Source organism: Oryzias latipes, chromosome 22, assembly GCF_053564925.1.
Source record: "Oryzias latipes strain Hd-rR chromosome 22, Olatipes_Hd-rR_3.1".
NCBI lineage: Eukaryota > Metazoa > Chordata > Actinopteri > Beloniformes > Adrianichthyidae > Oryzias > Oryzias latipes.
Window position 1 is genome coordinate 23,765,001 of NC_136258.1, and position 19,754 is coordinate 23,784,754.

The following is a 19,754-nucleotide window of genomic DNA, read 5'->3' on the forward strand; positions in this document are numbered from 1 at the left end:
TGTGTTTGAAATGGAAATATCAGGGGAATGAATCTGTTCAAAGTTGATATTCTTCCTTGTTTTGACAGAAAATGAAAGAGAGGAGCTGGTCTCTCAGCTGGTCTGTCTGAGTTCCTGCAAAAAGGCTGTTGCTGTGCAGAAACTCCTGCATTCACAGACAAATTACTTTTTTAATCATTTTTAATTAAACCTTTTTTTTTACTAGTTAAATAAAACAAGAATTCAATGATAAATCATTTTCAGCAAGAACTCAGTAGTTTTGTTTCATAGAAGTGTTATCAGTAAAGGACAGAAGAACAAACATCTTTTTACTGAGGAACGTTCGATGTGAGCTTTTCTTATAGAGGATGTGGATCTATCTGTGACCGCAGCATCATGTTTGCACCTATGGAGCTTCAGCCATTTACTTATGAGAAAAGGCTCACTATTATAACACAGCTTCCTCATTACAACATTGAGCATTTGAAGAGGCAGCAGATTTTGTCCTTTTTATTAAACTAAAACTTTAAACGCTCCATAGACACTGGACATTTCATTGTGTTGTATTTATTCTTTTTTAGTGTTATGTATTATCTGTTGTTTTTATTATTATCAGTATTTTTTGAGCTATTGCATCAAATCAATTACTTCAGAGTGGGACCAATTAAAGCTCTATTGTTATTCCTCTAATAAATAAAGGACTTAATCATTTCAACCATTTTGAGCTAAAAATGTTCTGTGCAGACCTGAATCCAACCCCTTCATGCAGAGTGTCCAACAGGGAGGCATTGGGTCCCATTTTTGAATTTGAACTTTCAACCTTCCAGTCGACATGCAAACACTCTACCACAGGGCCACTAAGTGGGTACCAATCAATCAAGGAGACCTGGGTTCCTTTTATTCTCTTTCTATATTTAACCAGGATCATGTTTTATAGAATGTCAAAAGGTTCAGAAAACTTTGAGCTAGGAAAGGTTAATCAGGCAAAATTACATCAAACAAACCAGAGTCCTTTAATTTGACGCACAACAAACAAGCTGGGCATAAAGAAGGGATTGATTGCTGTGAGATTCTGCTCAAATGAAGCCTCTTACCTGGTGGGTAATTAGGAAGTAAGCAGATGTTGATATTGAGCGCCTTGAGTGCCAGAGAGAGGAAATAATTATTTTCTATTGATTACATGGCCTTCTGATAGAGAAAAATGGTAACTACAATCCTTGTAAGAAATTATATTATCTGCTATGACGAAAATGTCGATCATATTTTTTTTCTAGTGCTGGAAAGATTTTCCTAAACTTGTACTGCAAATACAAACAATCCCTCCATCATCCTCAGAGTCTTTAAACAACTTCTTTATAAATCATTATTGCCTTTTTCTGTAAGTATAAAGTTTATTCCACATTTTAAAGGCCATACACACTCTATACGTGTTGTTCAGTCCATATCAGCACTTTTACTTCTATTATTCTTTAATAAAATTACAAAAAATCCATGAAAAGTAACCCTGAAAATGAGGGAGATGCTGCGGGTATAAACATTTCTCTGTGTGGAGATCATCTTTGTGAATAGAAAAACTAAAGACATAAATGCGAGACATGTTTTTGTTGAATGACAGCTCCATCTACTGGTTAAAATAAGCCTTTGATGTAATGTGAGTAAGGAAGGACAACAATCAGAGTAATATGTTAGTAGTGTCACTAATCTGCCAGAAAGAATCTTTAAATGTATACCTTGTATTATCAGCTGCAGTTTTTGCTCTTGACTGGACTGTGATGTGAAAATAAAAGTTGAGACGTGTGTCAAACATTTGAATTTGTTTGATCCACAGCTGATTCAATTTAATTTGATTTGATGTGTTAAAAAAAAGAAGTGGATAGCAGCAAAATCAAATTAATTCCCACCTTTAATCTTCCTTACAATAAATATAAATAAACAACATTTTATGAATACATAAACTATCAATATTTTATGCATACATTTTTAGGATTCAGAACTTTGTTTTAGTTTTTGTCAGTTAGCATTTTCTGGTTTGTCATGATTCACAGCTGTTTTCATTTTAGTCAATCACCCTCAGTCTATTTGAGATGACATACATATTAAACATATAACTATTTTGGTAAACATAAGGTCAGCTGATCACTTTCTCCTTGAGGTTCAGGGAGGAACAAGTCTTTTATATCTGTGCTCTGAACCTCTGAACAATACACAATCATCTTTTCTATCGATTTTTAACAGCAGAGATTTACATGGATATCTCTGCTGTTTGTCGTCTTTAGTATTATCTTTGCTTTGATAACTTGAATTAAATCCTTTCCAAATTTAATTTTGCTTAGTGTTTAAAGTACAACAATTTGCTCCATTTTTAAATCGTGTTAGTGCTTTATAAATAAAGGTGATGATGCTAACAAAAAAATTAAAGAAAAATGACAAATTAAGGATCAAAATACCAAAACAATATCAAGATTTTATGATTGTCCATAAATTGTCCCATTAGGCTCCTCATTTATACTTTTCAAAAATGCTTTAGTTGGTATATTTTTCCTTTAATTGTGTAACATTTTTAATCATTGAGGATTTTCTTCATGTTATTCCATTCAAAGTACTATTGTATCATAAATGCATTGCATTATGTTTTATTATATCTGTAACTTTTTGATGTATAGAATAGGTGTGTTCCAGACCAAAACACATTTTCAGCTTTAAAAATGTGTCTTCTGTTTTTAGGACGTGAAAAAAAAACTTCTTTTTTTTTTTAAGTTAAAGTGGTTGAAAACAAGAAGGGCCTGTTCAAACCTGTTTGTAAGTGTGTTTGTGTGGATCGTTTTGACAATGTCATGTTTGTGTACCTGGTGGGGAATGAGGCCCTGGCAGCTCCACTGGAATGTGTATCAGTGAGCATCTGGCTGCTTAACGACTCTCTGGAGAAGAGTTTCAACTTTTTTCAACTTCTTTTTCCTTTTTAACACAGAACGAAGAGCTGCTGAGTTGTTTTTATTAGGATTCTTCATATGTGCTGTTGGAACAAAAGTCATTTCCGCTGTTTTCACTCTGTAACAACCTAAAATATGGCTAATCAGATGATCTGAGGGACATAATACGCCGCAAAGTAAAATTCAGCCTCTCATGAGGACCTAACTCATCCTTTTTTAGCTTCTCTCTCAATCGTGTGTTCCTAAATCTGGGAGCAGTCAGACTAACCACAGTTATGCAGCGAGCTGGGCAGTGGCTTCCATCTAATGCCGGGTCCTCCCCCTTCTCCTTGGAGCTGCTGAAGTTTTCTCCAGATGTGGCTGCCTGATCACTTTCACGATACAGAGGGAGAAAAAGAAGTTTGAGCTAAACGCAACACCAACATGAGCTCTTTAGGATGCTGACCTGCAAAATAATCAAGCATATTTGATTTAATCCGTGAAGAGACGATTTTTATTTTAGTTTGTGTAGATTTTAATGACATTTTCCTGGGAGTTGAGGATTTCCAGTAGACGCTTAAAGAGTTGGGCGAACTTAAGGGATGACCTCAGCTTTAAACTTTCCCGAAACTCCTTACCATATAAGGTTATGTCTTTGAATCGTTTCCCTGAAGCAATCAGGGAAAGCTTTGGAAGTATCATTTTTACTGAAATAATTAGCATGGTCAAAGAGTTTCTATAAATGTACAATAATTTAAGGTGTTTCAGCATAAATATGATGTTATACATTTTTCAGTCTCTGTGTTTACACAGACTTTTTGAAACATGAAATCAAACAGTAAAACAGGAATGTCTGCAGTGGGACATCTGGGACCTACAGACTTTTTCTCACAGTTTGGAAGTTGCTTCAAATGACAGGTGTTTCTGACTTGGTCATCCTCCATAGAGAGCAGGTTGAACAGCTGTTTGGCACACAAAAGCAGAGAAAACAGACATTTATTGAAGGACTGCACACAACTGAAGCCTGCTAGAACTGTATTGGACTTAAGGTTACCCTGCTGCTCCTTTCTGGATGTGCAAGTGGATCAAACAAAAGCCTTCGGTGGACTCTCCGGGAAGCTCAAGCTGTTGGAAAGGAATGCCCTCAGTCCTGTGGCCCAACATTTGTGTCTTAATCCATCACCTGAGGGGCCCACAAGCATTAGTCGTGCCCACCCTTTATATTACCTACTTATAGAATGAAAAATACATGGATTGGGACAATATTTTGATTTGGATAAATAAAATGAAATATCTCTGGGACACTTCTGATTTAAATAAATTGCGGGACGTGGCTCAGATATATTTTTCTTTTATTTGATGAAATATTCTAGGATTTTTCATGCAAAATAGAGATAAAGGCACGACCTCTTGCAGTTGTTCTTATTAAGCGTAATAGAAACACAAAGGGAGAGTGTTTCACCCCATAAGAAGGCGGGGTTGTCTCCCTGGGGTCCTGAGCCAAGCTGCGTTATGTAAGGGACGCACAGTTTCTCCTCTTGATGGAAGTTAGTAAAGTTTTGACTGCGCGCTCACTACTGTGGACAAGCGGGGATGGTTTCAGCCGTGTGTCTGCAGGTCAGAGTGGAAGAATTTTTAAGGGAATTAGATTCCAATAAAAACGTAATCTTAAACTAAAGACCCAGAAGCGCCCTGGGTTACTTTTTAACTTCAAACGTTGAGGGCGGAATGTTAGAAATAAGTCTGTAGGTTTCCAGAGCAGCGGGACGCGCGGACGGACATGGGCGCAGGGACGAGCAGAGGGAAAAAAGTCGCACCTGCGTCTGAAACCGAGGTGAAGGTGACCAAAACGGAGGCCGGAATCTCCTACGCCAAGACGGACAGGAGTCCACTGCCGTCCCGAAAGATTCTGAACGTTTTGCGCAATAAGGATCAGACTCAGAGCTGTGCGCAACGGCGCAGCGAAGGGCACGACTTGGAGGACTTTTCCGCGGAGGATGATGAAGAGTTGAGCACTGTCCTGGCGGAGGACGACATTCGAGAAGGGATTTTTGACAAGAAAACTAGTCCTAAGAAGTCTTTCATCAGATCCAAAACATATGGACTTTGTCACTTTGGTCAGGAGGACACTGGAGAAGATATCAGCTCCGCTTCTCAGCCTCGAGCGGCCGGAAGAGCTGCGCCACGTGTCTCACACAGTGTGTCAAAGGATGTAAACAAAGACTCCACTCTGCATGATGTAAGAAATTATTTGATTATTTAATTCCAAATAATGCTATTATATTAGGTAAAACAGCAAAGAAGACGCCATACATTTAAAATGCTCTCAATGTTTTCCTCGCAGAACGTCTTGCAAAAGGAAGGCTTGTTTGAAGTTGTTTCCACATCAGAAAGACAACTGTAAGTAGACAAATGTGATCAATAATTGATTTAGGAGCTCAGTGGAATAAAGAGGCAACATAGATAGAATTATCCTCAGAGGGAGAATTATTGTCAGTGTCATGAGATTTGTCAGACAAGAGCTGAGGAACAAGCGAGCCACAAGGACAGCTGCTTTAAATACATAAATAAACCTATCACCACTGCAATATTGATTTTCTGTTTATTATTTGCTTTTCTGCTCTCCACAGGGCTCTGAACAGCTGCCATCATTCTTCTCAGCCAATGCCAGCTGTGCTGTATGATGGATCAGAAGAAGAGCTGATGGACACTATTGAGAGAGAGTTCAGTTGATCATTCTCTCTAGAAATAAAGCAACTTATTGTTTCTTTTCTGTGTTTATTGGAGATATAGTTTGAACATTTTTATTTAACCTTTATTTTACTTGGAGGATCAGTTGAACAGTTTCTCATAGACATTGTTGACATGCAAATGTTATGGTATAAGGGTCATTCCACAATTGGGGGACATTTGGACTTCCATTCTGATTCTCTGCTGTATATATTCAGCAATAATAAACTATCACAGGCTATATTTGCTCAGCTTAAAGATCAGTTGTGCAATTTTTATTACATTTAAGGGTTACGTAACTTGGTGCAACCCTGTTACCAATTTTTGCAGGTATAACAGGGTTGCAAATCTGTACTAATATTAGCTCAGGAGTAGAAGCTACTTGTTTATCTAGCTGTTACCGATGACCAAGAGGACAAACTTATGTTCATAAGAAAATAATTTAGGAATTGTTTTATTCTGAAGAAATGATGTGTAACAGGGTTGCATGGGGGAAGGGTGAGACATTCATGTTGTAAAAATATGGCAAATAGAAAAGAGATTATGCCTTTTCTCTACCCATTCTTTTGGAAAACTGTTTGATGATGTCATGTCCAGCATATTATGTGACTCTGCTACATTCTTATTCTGCCATGATCAAAAGGTCATGGCAGCAGAGTTGCATGCATGTTGTGGGATACACGATCCGTTGGTAATTATTATTTTTTTAAATATTGTATTTATTAAAACAGATTCTCCCAAAGTTAAAGAGACAGCTGTGAAACAATTAATACAATAAAAATAACTTTTTCTATTTAAGATTTATTTTCGGACATGGAGGAAAATTTTAGGGGGAATTCAGAGTTATTTGGTATTTTTAAAACTATTTTCAAGCATTTCTTTTTCTTATTTTTTCTATTTGGTCTCAAGACAAGTAAATTTAATCAGAAGCTACATGTTTTAATGTTTTGTGTGTGGATTGTTTGAAATATGGTGGATGGTACGTCAAATGTCCTCCAATTCTGGAATGACCCAAAAAGTGTTTACCTCTGTATTCTTACAAATTTCTCTGCTCATTTTAAACCACTTGTTGAAGCTGGATGAAACTTCTCCATCGCTCATTATGAGGAAAGCTTTTCAACTTCATGCAAAGATAAATTTGAAGACGACTCATAATCAATGAGCAATAATTGATACCCTCAAGAGTTTTACCTTAGGTGCACACTCTTGAGAATGACCTTTGACTTAAGGTTTTTTTATATATTTAAAATATTTTTGTAATAATGTGACACTTTGTCAGACGCCTCTTTATTTACCTGCTACAATAAAGAAATGTTGCATAAACCATAGATAAGCCTTTGATTCCTTTATGGATTCAAGTTTTCTAAGACTAACTTAGCCACGAACAAGCCCAGCTTACGCTGATTTACTGTTCCCTTAGCTGGGACGTTATATCTTAAAGCCTGGATTTATGCTGGTACTGATTAGATGTTAAGGTAAAAATGAGAACAAATAAATTAGGCCTACAAAGCTTTAGCGACATGTAGACCATTTATGTTCATCTCTTAATATGCTTCTAAGATCACAGCCAAAATAGACAGTCAATTTCCGAAATGTTGTTCAAACTTTACATATTTTGTTTTCAATGCAACCGTTTAAGACTGTTTTTGCTTGCATAAATAGAAAATGATTTTTTCTCTTATCACTAAAAGATTCTACTGGTAAGAATATTGATTTTTTTAAGTTTTCTTAACATTTTTCAAGTTTTTTTTTAAGTTTAGAAAAAACAAATACCGGTAATAAATGTACCTCAATGTTCTTTTTTACTGCAAACATGACTTTTAAAATGTAAGAACTCATCACCTTAAAGTGCTAGTACATTTTAAAGGTTTTTTTAGATGCTTAAAGCCATTTCAATGAAAATCTTGCATTTGGTGTTTTTAACATGTTTTTATTTTTCTGATGATGGAGGACATGTATAAAATAATTAAGTTCACAATTGCATTTCTGAGTATTTCTTTATCCAAATCCCGGTGAGTCAGGAGCAGACGTAAAAATACAGTTGGAAAAAGATTGTAGAAGTGACGTAGAGAGGGGGGGGGGGGCACAAGCTCATATGCATTCACTTGCAGACAAATAAACCTGTGTACATCTTCGTTTTCCTCGTCCGAGCTGACACAGAAGCGGTCCTGTAAGAATCTCCAAGCCTACCTAATTTTCCCAAAATACTGCACAGTAACAATTTTCTATTACAAGAAATGCAGCAAAAATGTTATAACCTTTATACAACTCAGTATAAAAAGAGAATTCAAACCTCAAAAAGACTTTTTAAGACCCTCAAATCCTAATTAACAACATGAAGCTGGGCAATTGTTGTTGTATAGAAGGAGAAACATGACTACATGTTGTACTTTAAAAGGTGTTAACTGATGAAGACCTCCTTGGTTTGTTTTGCACAGGATCGGTGTCATGTCATCCGATCATTCCTGCTCAGCTCCCTTTGACAAGTCACTAGTCATCCATTACTTTGTACTTGAACTGGTATCTTGCTGAGTGAATGAGACGCTCCGGCTCTGCCTGATTACAACCAGCAGTTTAAGAAACAGAGACTTCTTTAAGCTTTCTGGACGTCCTTGCCTGTAAATTATCACATGTGGCGACTACAAAAGTGTAAGAAGTAAATGTTTATTTAAGGTTTCCTCCCAGTTCCGGCTCTTTTGCCGGTCCAGCCACAGGGAAATGTGGCACCAGAAAGATGTCCGGTGATTTTAAGACCATTTCTGCTGACACGACTCCCCACATTAAGGAGAGAAAAAGTCTGGAGCCACTTAAAGGCCCCCCCCAAAAAAAAGCACTTGTGGAAAAAAAACTAATTTTTCATTATGTAAATTAAAAGCGTACTTTAAAATAAAATTGTTTGTGTTGACTTGTCCATCAGATAGTCAGTTTATCACAATCACACCAATCACAAAAAACTTGTTTTAATGGTCACAGCCGTTCCAGTGACATAAGTGTTTTAGAATATACAAAATAAAATGCAGTATCTTTTAAAACTGTAAAATAACATAAATCTTTTTTTTTTTTACAAATTAAAACTGTAACCTTGGCATAAAAGAGTAACTTAAAAGCTCTTTAACAATAACTTCTGTGTTTAACTGAGATGCTGCTTCTTCAAAGACCTGTAGAAAGAAATCCTCTTCTGCAGCGACTTCAGCAGCTTGTGAGGTAGAAGAGGCAGCTGACGCCTCAGGTTCTCCGAGTGGCTCACATGTTTTGCGATGTAATCTTGACAAATCCTGATAGGAAACAGAAGCTCTTTCAGATCACTAAACATTTCAGAAACTATTGAGCTTGTCATGTTAGCGAGAAAAAAAAGAGGAAAACTTCAAATAACAAGATGTTATAAAAAAATAAACAAAATACAAGCAGCCCAGAAATTTCTTTAATTTAAACTGGATTTGATTAATTAATCATTTTCTATGTGTGACTTACTTTGATTTGTTATTTTCTAATAATTTAAATTGTCAAAAGTACCTGAATAGAGGATAGGGCTGTGTCTGGAACACGATGGCGTCGTTGCAGTGTCCCTGAAAAGAGTTGAAATAATCACAAAATTAAAGATCTGCATCAAATTGTAGATGTTTGTTACAGTTTTACTCCTAATAACTTCATATATAACTTTTGATATTTTATATTAATGTATAACTTTTTTGTAAAGTTATACATACAACCAGTAGACTTCAAGTGGATTTCACATCTTATCAATTCTCTTTCTTCAGATATTTTTACATTTCTCCTCATTTTTTAGTACTATGCTTGAAATATTATACAATAAATAAATAAACTTGTGCACTCCAAAGCTTAAACTAATACAAAAAACAATAATATAACAAAAAAAGAAAAGAAAAATGTTGTTACAAGACAGCAAAAACATAAAAACATGACCTAAAACACAATGTTCTAATACACGTGTTGCGTGTTTTTGATTAGATTAGAATGAACGGTTCAAAAGTGAACACTTATCAATTAGTTATCTTATTGGTTTTACTAAAAACTCCAAGCCAAATCTAGTAAAAGAAATTGAATCTTTAAAAATGTCCGTTCACTGTTTTTCCTGGCTATTAAGTTTGAACATCATCTCATAATCAGCAGTGGAGAGCATGTATTTAGATCCAAACCTGCAATAAGGTAGGCTGTCTGGTTCCTGCTTCACAAAGACTATTTTAGTCTCATTTTCATAAATGAAGTGTCAGAATTTCGAGTTGCTTTTTTTTTAACTAAACATGAAAATGAATCATGAATCATCTAATCATGAAAATGTTCAATATGTAAGAGAAACATGTAAACATTTGAACATCAATTTTCATGAAAGGAACAAATAAATAAATGAAATGAAATGAAATGAAAAAGGTTAATTTGACATTTTTTAAATTGTTTGTTTATTTTGGGTAGCGGCAATTAAAAGCAGCCAAAAAGATAAAGGACTAAAAATAAATATACTTATATATAACACTGGGGGGGGATGTTAATAAAATGCAGACAAGTTTGACCTTGTGGGCTCTAAGGGTTAACTTACAGAGTCCACCAGGAGGATGTAGTCACAACTTCCTCCAAACACAACCACATCTGCGTCTTTGGCCACAGACGCTGAGTGCCACAGCCTAGAAGAAAACAGACATTTCAAAATTTAAAGTAAAGTTGTATTTTTCCAATTCATAAAATACATTTGTACCTTGGCTTATTTTGGAATGGATGCTCAAACTCTGTCCATTGTTTTGTTTCAACGTCAAACAACCAGCCATCACCTATATTATAAAGAATAGAATTCAGCTCAAAAACAGTAAAGAAATTATAATAATCCTAATATTTAAGACAGGAGGAATATTTTGCCCATACTCATTGGTTTGCAGTCTACACTAAGACCTCCAAACAAGAACATGGTGGTGTCCGACACGGCTGTGAGCGTATGCCAGGATCTGCCAACCGGAGAAGTGGACAGGGGGGCTCTGGAGAGTATATTTAGAATCACAACAAGCAGTACAAATCATATATTTATATTAGATACGTCTCATGGGTCTACTTACATTTCCGACCATGTCCATGATTCAAGATCCAAACAATGAATATCACTAGTCCTGGTTTCCTGCACGTGAAAACAAAGAACAAGTACTTCACAGCTGCCTTAAAACTGAAAAACATCATACACCTTGATGAAAAAAAAAGCACAATGGCGTCTCACCCTGACTCTGCCCCCACATATGTATCCTTTACATCCAAGTGTGGCACCAGCGTGCGCTGCCCTGGGAGCAGGAGCACGGCCCTTTGGATAAAACGTGATGCAAAGATTTTCTTTTCTGTATTTTTTGTGTGACTCTTTTATTAACGGTATGTTAACATCAGATTAAAAGTGCGACAAAGCGTCTGCATAACTGTCATTCCCCTTATAGAGTCTTATACTTGCGTGGGTTTGTGGGTCATTCCAACTGACTTCTGAGGGATCAAACACATGAACTTCATTGTTCCATCCCCAGAAGGCATCTGACACCTGAAAAGACATTAAGAAAGGGAGGAAATCTACTGACTGCAACCATTTTCCAGAAGTGTCTTAAGTGTCTTTTGAAAAATATGTTTAATGTCTCGGCTTCATGACTACATGGGTTTGTGAAAAACAAACTATATTAAGGAAAAGACTTTACCCACGATGCTTCATCCGCAATAAAGTTTCTGCTTCTGCTGTTAATATCAGTGAGAAGTTTGCGCCCATATCCTCCAAAATAAATGAGCCTAGAAAACATGGAGCAGCATAATTTGAACTTTAAATCAAAACCCTAAAAATTCAAACAACCAAGATCAGTTTAGAAATGACAAGCTGGAAATCTACTGGATGCTTGTGGGGGGAAAAAAAACTTTTTTTAAGTTTTACCTGTCATTGTAAAGCCAGCAGGATAGTTTGTCTCGTGGTGATGGGGCTGAACCGGACTTCGGTGCCATTTTTCTCCACTCATATTTACCGTCTGTCAGGTCGACACAGTACATCTGTCCAAACCAAAAAAACGACATCAGTTGAGTAAACATTTAACCACACAGCAACTCTTTAGCTTTTTTCCCCGGTTTCATAATTCTAGCAAAGCAGAATTTGAAAAAGCCATTTTTTTTTAAAAGAAACCTAAACTTACTGGACACAGACAACTGTGATCAAGATTTTTATAACTTGGGAAGAAAAATAAAGTCAAAACACCTGATTTGTCTGTCCGTTGTCATCACAACCTCCAAATATGTACAGGTGATCATTGAGGAAGCAGCTGCATGACCCAGACATGGAAGGAGGGACTTCACCTGTCATGTGAAACACCTGCCTTAAAAAAACAAAAAAACATCTAAATAAACTGCATTCATATCTGTCACATTATATTTTTAATGAACAAATGTGAGGACAGAAAACAGCTCTGAGGGAAAAAAAAGTAAAACTTCTAAGACAGCTTCTTACCATGTGCCTCCTTCTAGATCATACACCCAGATCTCACCACCCGGAAGAAAAATTTCCTCATCGCTAACTGACTGCAGTTTCAAAAATAAAAACAAAAAATAAAGAAATGCATTTTAAAATGCAATTCATAATTCACATCAGCGAAAACATTTACAGTAAAAAGCCTCGTAAACCTAATTTCTATGATAACGACACATTAACAAGTAATAAATTTGGTGTTTCGACTAATTTATTTTCAACACTGCTGAACAACTGTGAGGCTATTGTAACCATGGAAACGCTTCTCTTAAAACCTCTCGGGTATTCCTATATTTTGATGTAAGACAGTGCTTATCAAGGACCAGCATTTTTGTTTATGTGAAGTACTTCACTAAGAACACACAGCTCATTTTTTCAAACATAACTCGTTTGGTTGCATGTTTTTGTTTTTTGTATTTTTCTTACCATGTAGCCTCCCCACACATGCAGCAGGTTATTCACCACCACGGCCGAGTGTCCGCTCCTTTCCCGGGCCACCAGCTGCGAAAGCCCCCCGTCCAGTGTGGGATCCATGCTGTCAATAAAAGGCAGGAAGCGAGAGTTCGTCTTTTAAACAGAAATTAATAAAAAAAAAAAACAACAACAACATAAGCGAGAAGAAACCCGAAAAAACGGCTTTAATATCCATATCGAACAGTTCAATTTTAGCTAACTCTGTTAATGTTATGGCAAGGTGAAGTGGGCTAAACTACAAGCTATCTAGGCACTGGAGAAAATAGCTTTAAAAATCAATTCATCTAAGACATACTCTCAGTCTATAGTGCAGCTCCAAGCTTCGTAATTCTATTGTCATGCTGTCAAAACTGCTCACTTAACACAAAACACACAAGTTCATCCTTGTCGGTGCCATCAGCTGTGTAAACACAGCGAGTGCGGGAGACCACCAAGCAGCAACTTCCGGTCTAGATTTTAAACCAATAAGACAAATGCCTGTAAAACCATCATGTATGTTATAGGTTACATACTTATACAAACATGAAATATTTTTTTATGTTTATTATTTGTGGTTAGCTGTCAAAAAAAAAAAAAAAAAAAAAAAAAAAACACTATGAGTGTAAAACACCGATAAAACCCCCCGCTATTTTCGCATTAACTGCATTTCCGGTGTTGGTCTTTCAAATTAATGGGCAGCCTGTTGCCATTTAGTAGTCATTATCGTATTAAGCTAAATAATAAACGTTTTTATATTGTACAGTACATATCATTACCACATGTATTTGTTTATAATATTAACAGAGTATTTTTTGTTACTTAGCGTTCCTGTTTTTTTCTCTCTAGTTTCAACAACTGCAAATAATTAAATACAGTGCTCTCAAGAAAAAAAGTTAACATTTTTATTTTTGTTATTTCAAAGTGTAACGTAATTTTATAATATTAAGCTTCCGTTTGATCTTTCATGGTAACATTCTTTTGGAAAACATTTGAACAAAGCAAAAATTTAAAAAAGGCAATTCGAGGACTTGCTATTATATTTTTAAACTTTTTCATAAAAGTGAACCCCTTGAATAAAATTGTAATTGGCTGAAAAATGGAGGAGAAGCAAAAAAAACAATACAAAGGAAAAAAGAAGAAATCCCTCATTGGCGGAAGTGACGAAAAACACGGAAGTTGCCTTTTAGCGCCAAATCTTGAGCCGCTGCAACAAACACAAACATGGATTTACCTCGAAAAATAAAGGCTAAAGTGACGGCTGGTTTCAAGATGAGGGGACTTATACTTCGACCGTAAGCTTGCCTTTTGTGTAATAAATGTGAACCTTTGATTTTTCTATTATTTATAGTAGTATCGACTACAGAACCTCATTGTACTTTTGTTCATTTTCTTCTTTAGGTTTATTATGTGTTTTTATGAGGTTGTGTTGTTGTATAGGATTTTTAGTTTTTCTCTCCTCTCCAGTGAAGCCAGTCGGTATCTTGCTGAAGTCCTGGAATCAGTCAATGTCTCTGAACTTGAGGATGTCATTGAGAAGGTGCTGGATTCGGTGGAGAAGCAGCCGTGTAAGTGTACTTCAGTCACTTTCTGCAAGTCTCTGTGTATTTTTGGTGTACCGATGAGGAAAAATGGATCATGTGTTCAATCTGGAAGATCTTCATCACACATTTAGTGCTGAAGATTATCCAGCTGACAATGCCTAGAAGTTGTGTTTTGGCATCTAGACTTAATGTCTTCTCTTCTGGAAACATCTTGACACTCTTCACTTCCAAGTAGCTTCAGCTGATTTATGTGTTTGTTTTTTATTACCAACAGTGTCCTCGAATATGATCGAGCTGGCTGTGGTAGAAAGTGCTGTACAGGACTGCACCCAGTCATGTGATGAAACCATGTAAGAAACGTTTATCAATTAGAACAGAAAATATAAAACGTTTTTCTTAAATTTATTTCTTTATTGTTCTTGTTGTTACGAGATATTCTGTCTGTGTCACTGTAATGTGAACTGCTGCAAAACTGTGCTTTGTTTTTGTGATAAATTAAACTAAATAAAATGTTTGCTACAGTTTGTGGTCATTAAATAATATTAATTTGAATTCTTTTGCAGTGACAATATTTTTAACATCATTGGAGCCTTTGACGTGCCCAGATACATTTACAGCGTGGAGAGAAAGAAATTTCTACCGTGAGCTTTTCTTTTTTCTTCTTCTTTCTATTTACAGGAGTCTGATTTGAGTGTTTTGGTGTTGCCACATTTTTGTGTTTTGCTACACTTGTATTTCCTTTTTCTTGCAGCATCAATATGACCGGTCATCCAGCTCCCAGTCTGTGTGGTTCTGCCAAAGACAAAGCGGAACTTTTCAGGGAGCGCTATACAATCTTACAGCAGGTACGTCACAATAACTGGATTACGCTGTTCTGTTCTGCAGGTATGCTCATGCTCACATTTATTTGTTTTCGTTTTTTAAGCGCACACACCGTCATGAGCTCTTCACCCCACCAGCAATTGGAGCTGCTGTTGAAGAGGGTCAAAATAAATTTCAGGTAAAGGAAACGTATACCAATCTAAAAATGACCAAAGTATTATTTTGTTTAAGAGTTGAAACCATTTGTGTGGCTACTAATGTACCTCTTTTCTTGTTTGTGTAGCTCAAGACAATTGAAGCGTTGCTCGGGAGCACATCTAAGCTTGGGGAGGTGATCGTACTCGGGATGATCACACAACTTAAAGAGGTTAGATAAGAAACTTTTGAACTGATTTTTTCAATCGCTAACAAGATGAGATTTATTTAAGATGAACCTTTTTTTTTTTTTTGGCCCAATTTGTTTTTATGTTTAAAGGGTAAATTTTACCTCGAAGATCCAAGTGGAACCGTACAGCTGGATTTGTCCAAGGCAATATCCTTTGAAAGACTTTAGGGTTTGCCACTAAAAAAAAAAGTTTATTACAATTGCAAAGAAACATTTTCCTGAGCACTATTTTTTTTACCAGTTCCATAATGGCCTCTATACAGAGTCCTGCTTTGTTTTGGCAGAAGGTAAGACTAATTCTGTTTAACTCCACAGCTTTGGAAAGGTGTGGAGCTAAAATAAAAGGGTTCCTGTTTGTTCTGCAGGGTGGTACGAGGATTCTGTTCTTCATGTCAATGGCTTTGGTTTCCCCCCAACAGAGCCGTCATCGGCGACCAGGTAAACCTGCGGACTCGAATTTCTGTTCAGTAATTCCACGTTTATCACGGGAGTTACTTTCTAATGATAGACAAACTAAACTAAACCCAGTCAATTTAAATATTTTAAGGCTATAAAATGTCTCACAACACACTTTTGTGCACTTTTCTCAGACAGACATGAACATTTTGACGCTTTTCTTTCTTGTTTAAACTCTGAGTTTAAACCTTCATAGAAAATGAAGTCCAATATTATATAGAATGACCCCAAATATCTGATTAGGATTTATGTAACTCTGACGAACTGAAGACTTTCTGTACAGGAGACGCAGCACAAAGACAAAGAGACAAACATTTTCTAATCAATTTATTCTTTATATCTGAAATGTTTTTTATGTGTCTTTATTCAGTCTTTTTTTTATTGAAATTAATTAATTAATCAATCAATCAAATCAGATTTGATGATGTTCTACAGCCAATCAGGACATAGAAAGCAATGCACCGCAAAAAAAAAATCAATACAAAGACAAAAGCATTAAAAGTGACCTGTAGTTAAGTGAGGGACGACTGCTGTTAGGGCGGCCAGCAACTTTTAATAAATGTGCAGGTAATGAAGGAAACTATAGAAGCACAATCAAGACAAGTCAAGCAGACCGTTAAGAGGAGCTACATTTACATTTTTATTGCTTTTTCAAAATAGTTTGAAATTAGAAAGAATCCAGTTCTAAATGTTAGAAATAATTTAAAGGATGGTTTTTATGAAAGCACAGTTGGTGCAGGGGGATTTGTTTCTCCCATACCATAATATACTGTCTGCATAAACTCCAGGTCGTACTACGGCAACATAAACTTCTTTGGCGGTCCATCGTCCACGTCCGTCAAGGCTTCCTCCAAGCTCAAGCAGCTGGAGGAAGAGAACGAAGATGCCATGTTTGTGATCGTCTCTGACGTCTGGCTGGACAGCGTAGAAGTGATGGAAAAGCTCAACATCATGTTTTCAGGTAAAGCAGAATTTCACAGAACAATATTCTATTCTTCATGGGCTTCACGTTGTTATTGTTTTTCTCTGTTTAGGATATGCTGCAATGCCTCCTACCTGCTTCATTTTGTGTGGAAACTTCTCTTCGGCCCCATATGGAAAAACACAGAATAGATCGCTGAAAGGTGAGCCTCTTTTGGCTGCATGCTTGGTAAAGAATGAGAGCTTTTTCTCCCTTTTAAATGGGGTTCTGTTATTTTCCTTTGCCTTGTTTCTGTCCCGCATTTAGTGCTTTAACAATTTAGTGATGCTGGCTGCTCGTAAACATACTTGTAGTACCATATTTTTATGCTTCATAGGGGCCAGATGTGAAACTAAGGACTTATTTTTGATTGTGTAATTTATTTTTTATGGTTACCGGTACTAATCTGCTGTTTTTATTTATTTATTTATTCTTTTTACAGCTATGTTGTCTCTTACATTTCCCTTAAACGGGATTAATAAAAGTTCGATTCTAAAGATGAAAAACGATTGAACATGTATTTTGATGCCATTGCAAGTCAACCAAGTTTTGTCGGTTTGAATAGTTATGCCGTAATTGCATGTTACAATAAACATATATATTTTATTATTTCAAAGGTGGATTTTTGCAGTGCAAAGGAACACTAAACTGTAAAATTTTGCTTGAAGAAAGGGGAATTAAGGAACTGAAAAACAAAAGCAGTTCTGTGAATATGAGCTATTAATAGAAAAAAAAGCTCACTTTCAATCTTAAACTAATATAATCAAATAAGTGTATCAGTAAAGCTTATTCATAATTTTCACTTATGACCTTTCAAAACAGTAAGGTCAAATATTACCATAGGCATCTAAATATTAAAGAGTGAATTTGTTAAAATACAAAAATAAAATAGATGCACCACAAAGGGGGGATTGGTTCTAAACATGGATAAAATAAATGAAAACGAACATTTTGAATGAATGAACATTGTAAAAATTTGTGCAGACGTCAATCAATAATATTTGTCTTTTGTTTTTCTATTAGAATCCCTGAAAGCCCTGGCTGACATGATCTGTACATATCCCAGCATTCACAGCAGGTAGGATTTGACCCTTTTCTCTGAGTCATACTCTGCGTTCCAGTTTAAACGCCGACTCATCTAAACCCTGCAGTAGTCGCTTCGTGTTCGTTCCGGGTCCTGAGGACCCCGGTCCAGCAAACATCCTGCCGAGGTGAATCTTCAGAATCATTTTTTAGAACTGAGGAAGCTGACATTTTGATCCGAGTTCTGGACAAACATCTCTTGTAAATATATTTTAGGCCCCCCCTGGTACAAAACATCACAGAGGAGTTCAGTGAGAGAGTGCCATTCTCAGTTTTTACCACCAACCCATGCAGGTAAAACATACAGTTCCACTCATAGATGTTAACTGTCTACATAAAATGAGTTTGTCATGTTAAACTATGATAAAAACGGACTTTTGTTCTGACCAGGATCCAGTACTGCAGCCAGGAGATCCTAGTGATCAGAGAGGATCTTGTTAACAAGATGTGCAGGAATTGCATCAGGTTACCCAACAGTAACCTTGACATCCCAAACCATGTACGTTTCATGTCATCTCTGTAAGCTTTTGTCCCTCTGGTACATTCGGCTATCAGTTTATTTTTTTTAATTATCTAAATATATATGTTGTACATTTATGATGTTGCTTCAGGCGATGATGTCTTCCTCTTTTCTTTCTCACAGTTTGTTAAGACGATCCTGTCTCAGGGTCATTTGACTCCGCTGCCTTTGTACGTCAGTCCTGTGTTCTGGGCCTATGACTACTCCCTGCGCGTCTACCCGGTGCCTGATGTCGTTGTCTTTGCAGACAAGTACGACCCCTTCACCATCACCAACACTGACTGCCTCAGTGTCAACCCGGTATGAGACTGAAGAATCCTCAATAGTCTTTTGTTTTATTTTTCCTCATTTTTCTAGGTACTTATATTACCCTTTAGTTATTTGAAATGTCTAACAAATGTTTATTTCTGCAGGGCTCATTCCCTAAAAGCGGCTTCACATTCAAGGTGTATTACCCGTCCAACAAAACTGTAGAGGACAGGTGAGACACAGTCATATTTTTCTATTTACATAAGCTTTCTTTGACTGTTATAGTGTTTACACTAAACATTTCCTTTGTCTTTACAGTAAACTCCAAGGACTCTAAAGAAAAAGAAGAGTTTACCTGGCTTACTGTTGTGTGCATAACTCTGTAGATACTTTTAGATGATTTGTAATCAAAAGATTTTAATGTTTTTTTCTTTGTTCTGTCATGAATAATAAAGTTTTATTACTTTTGGTGAATATTCTGATCTTTATGTGAAGAGATTATAGTCAGGAATACTTCGTGCAAACTGCCTTAAAAATGCAAAACCAAACAAAAGTTTGTCTTAAAATTTTAAACTAATTTAAAAATATATATATATTTTGCGCAAAGTCTTTACAGGGAAAATATAGTTTGACATTTCTATTGACATCAGCAGTGTAAAAATACGACAAGAAATTAAAGTTTCATCGCTATCCTGCAGGAAATGTTTTCTCTGAGACTTTGACATTGCCCAATTTTAAATACGCTTGCAATCTACTCTGTATTTGTTTTACTTTTCAGGATCAGTTTAGCTAACAATCAAGTTTAAAAAAAAGGGCTAACTTTTATTTTCAAAATTTTTATGCAAAAAAACAAAGATGATTAACCTTTTGCACAGAAAAAGAAAGGAACTATTGCAATAGCAACATTACCTTACTACTATCGGTACTACTAGTACTTTCTAGAGATTCACATATGTAACAACTTAAATAGTTTCTCAGGTTATTTTAACATTATATTTTAATTTATTTATTTTACTTGACAGATAAACAGCTGCCCTTCCATTACAAGATGACATTTTATTACAGGGAAACGGCTTTATTGGGAAAATTAGAACGAAGAAGAATTGGAAGAATTAGAAATGGTTTTATTTTGAAATTATTTGCATTGTTTTATAGCATTTCGAGCGGCGTTTATGGCTAATG

General features: G+C 36.1%; 3 protein-coding genes and 1 long non-coding RNA gene across 8 annotated transcripts in view; 2 read left to right on the forward strand and 2 right to left on the reverse strand.

The window, feature by feature from the left end:
* Positions 1-4,822, reverse strand: part of LOC105356900 (uncharacterized) — a 15,415-nt gene extending 10,593 nt beyond the window's left edge. Inside the window, exons 1-4 of one of the 2 annotated variants that reach the window (XR_002872677.2) lie at positions 4,706-4,822; positions 3,943-4,071; positions 3,781-3,850; positions 3,178-3,280 (exon numbers count right to left, since the gene is read on the reverse strand). This is a non-coding gene — a long non-coding RNA (uncharacterized LOC105356900). Of the gene's footprint in view, positions 1-3,177; positions 3,281-3,766; positions 3,851-3,942; positions 4,072-4,705 lie in introns of both variants that reach the window. The other variant, XR_013653075.1, reaches the window with a different exon arrangement.
* LOC101174385 (uncharacterized) lies at positions 4,386-6,951 on the forward strand. The gene is made up of 3 exons (XM_004082194.5): positions 4,386-5,127; positions 5,233-5,288; positions 5,519-6,951. Exons 1-3 carry the CDS (start codon positions 4,669-4,671, stop codon positions 5,619-5,621), a joined length of 618 nt encoding a protein of 205 aa, XP_004082242.1. The 5' UTR covers positions 4,386-4,668; the 3' UTR covers positions 5,622-6,951.
* Positions 6,952-7,527: 576 nt separating this feature from the next.
* LOC101174144 (kelch domain-containing protein 1) lies at positions 7,528-13,060 on the reverse strand. Of its 4 annotated transcripts, none has more exons than XM_011490211.4 (14): positions 12,872-13,023; positions 12,529-12,637; positions 12,085-12,155; positions 11,836-11,953; positions 11,521-11,633; positions 11,294-11,381; positions 11,059-11,142; positions 10,837-10,917; positions 10,682-10,740; positions 10,494-10,603; positions 10,330-10,402; positions 10,174-10,258; positions 9,132-9,184; positions 7,528-8,893 (listed from the first exon to the last, which is right to left on the reverse strand). In XM_011490211.4, exons 2-14 carry the CDS (start codon positions 12,634-12,636, stop codon positions 8,749-8,751), a joined length of 1,188 nt encoding a protein of 395 aa, XP_011488513.1. In that variant the 5' UTR covers position 12,637; positions 12,872-13,023; the 3' UTR covers positions 7,528-8,748. The 4 variants fall into 4 exon arrangements, with proteins under 4 accessions (XP_011488513.1, XP_004082241.2, XP_078796598.1 ...); XM_004082193.5 differs by having other exon boundaries at positions 12,951-13,022; XM_078940472.1 differs by lacking the exon at positions 12,085-12,155 and having other exon boundaries at positions 12,951-13,060.
* Positions 13,061-13,688: 628 nt separating this feature from the next.
* Positions 13,689-19,046, forward strand: pole2 (polymerase (DNA directed), epsilon 2). The gene is made up of 19 exons (XM_004082192.5): positions 13,689-13,847; positions 14,020-14,120; positions 14,371-14,446; positions 14,660-14,737; positions 14,848-14,941; positions 15,022-15,096; positions 15,202-15,285; positions 15,394-15,450; positions 15,542-15,590; positions 15,669-15,741; positions 16,548-16,720; positions 16,794-16,883; positions 17,744-17,798; positions 17,872-17,931; positions 18,020-18,097; positions 18,194-18,302; positions 18,447-18,623; positions 18,737-18,804; positions 18,891-19,046. The coding sequence occupies exons 1-19, from the start codon at positions 13,777-13,779 to the stop codon at positions 18,907-18,909; spliced, it is 1,587 nt and encodes a 528-aa protein (XP_004082240.1). The 5' UTR covers positions 13,689-13,776; the 3' UTR covers positions 18,910-19,046.
* The last annotated feature ends 708 nt before the right edge of the window (positions 19,047-19,754 follow it).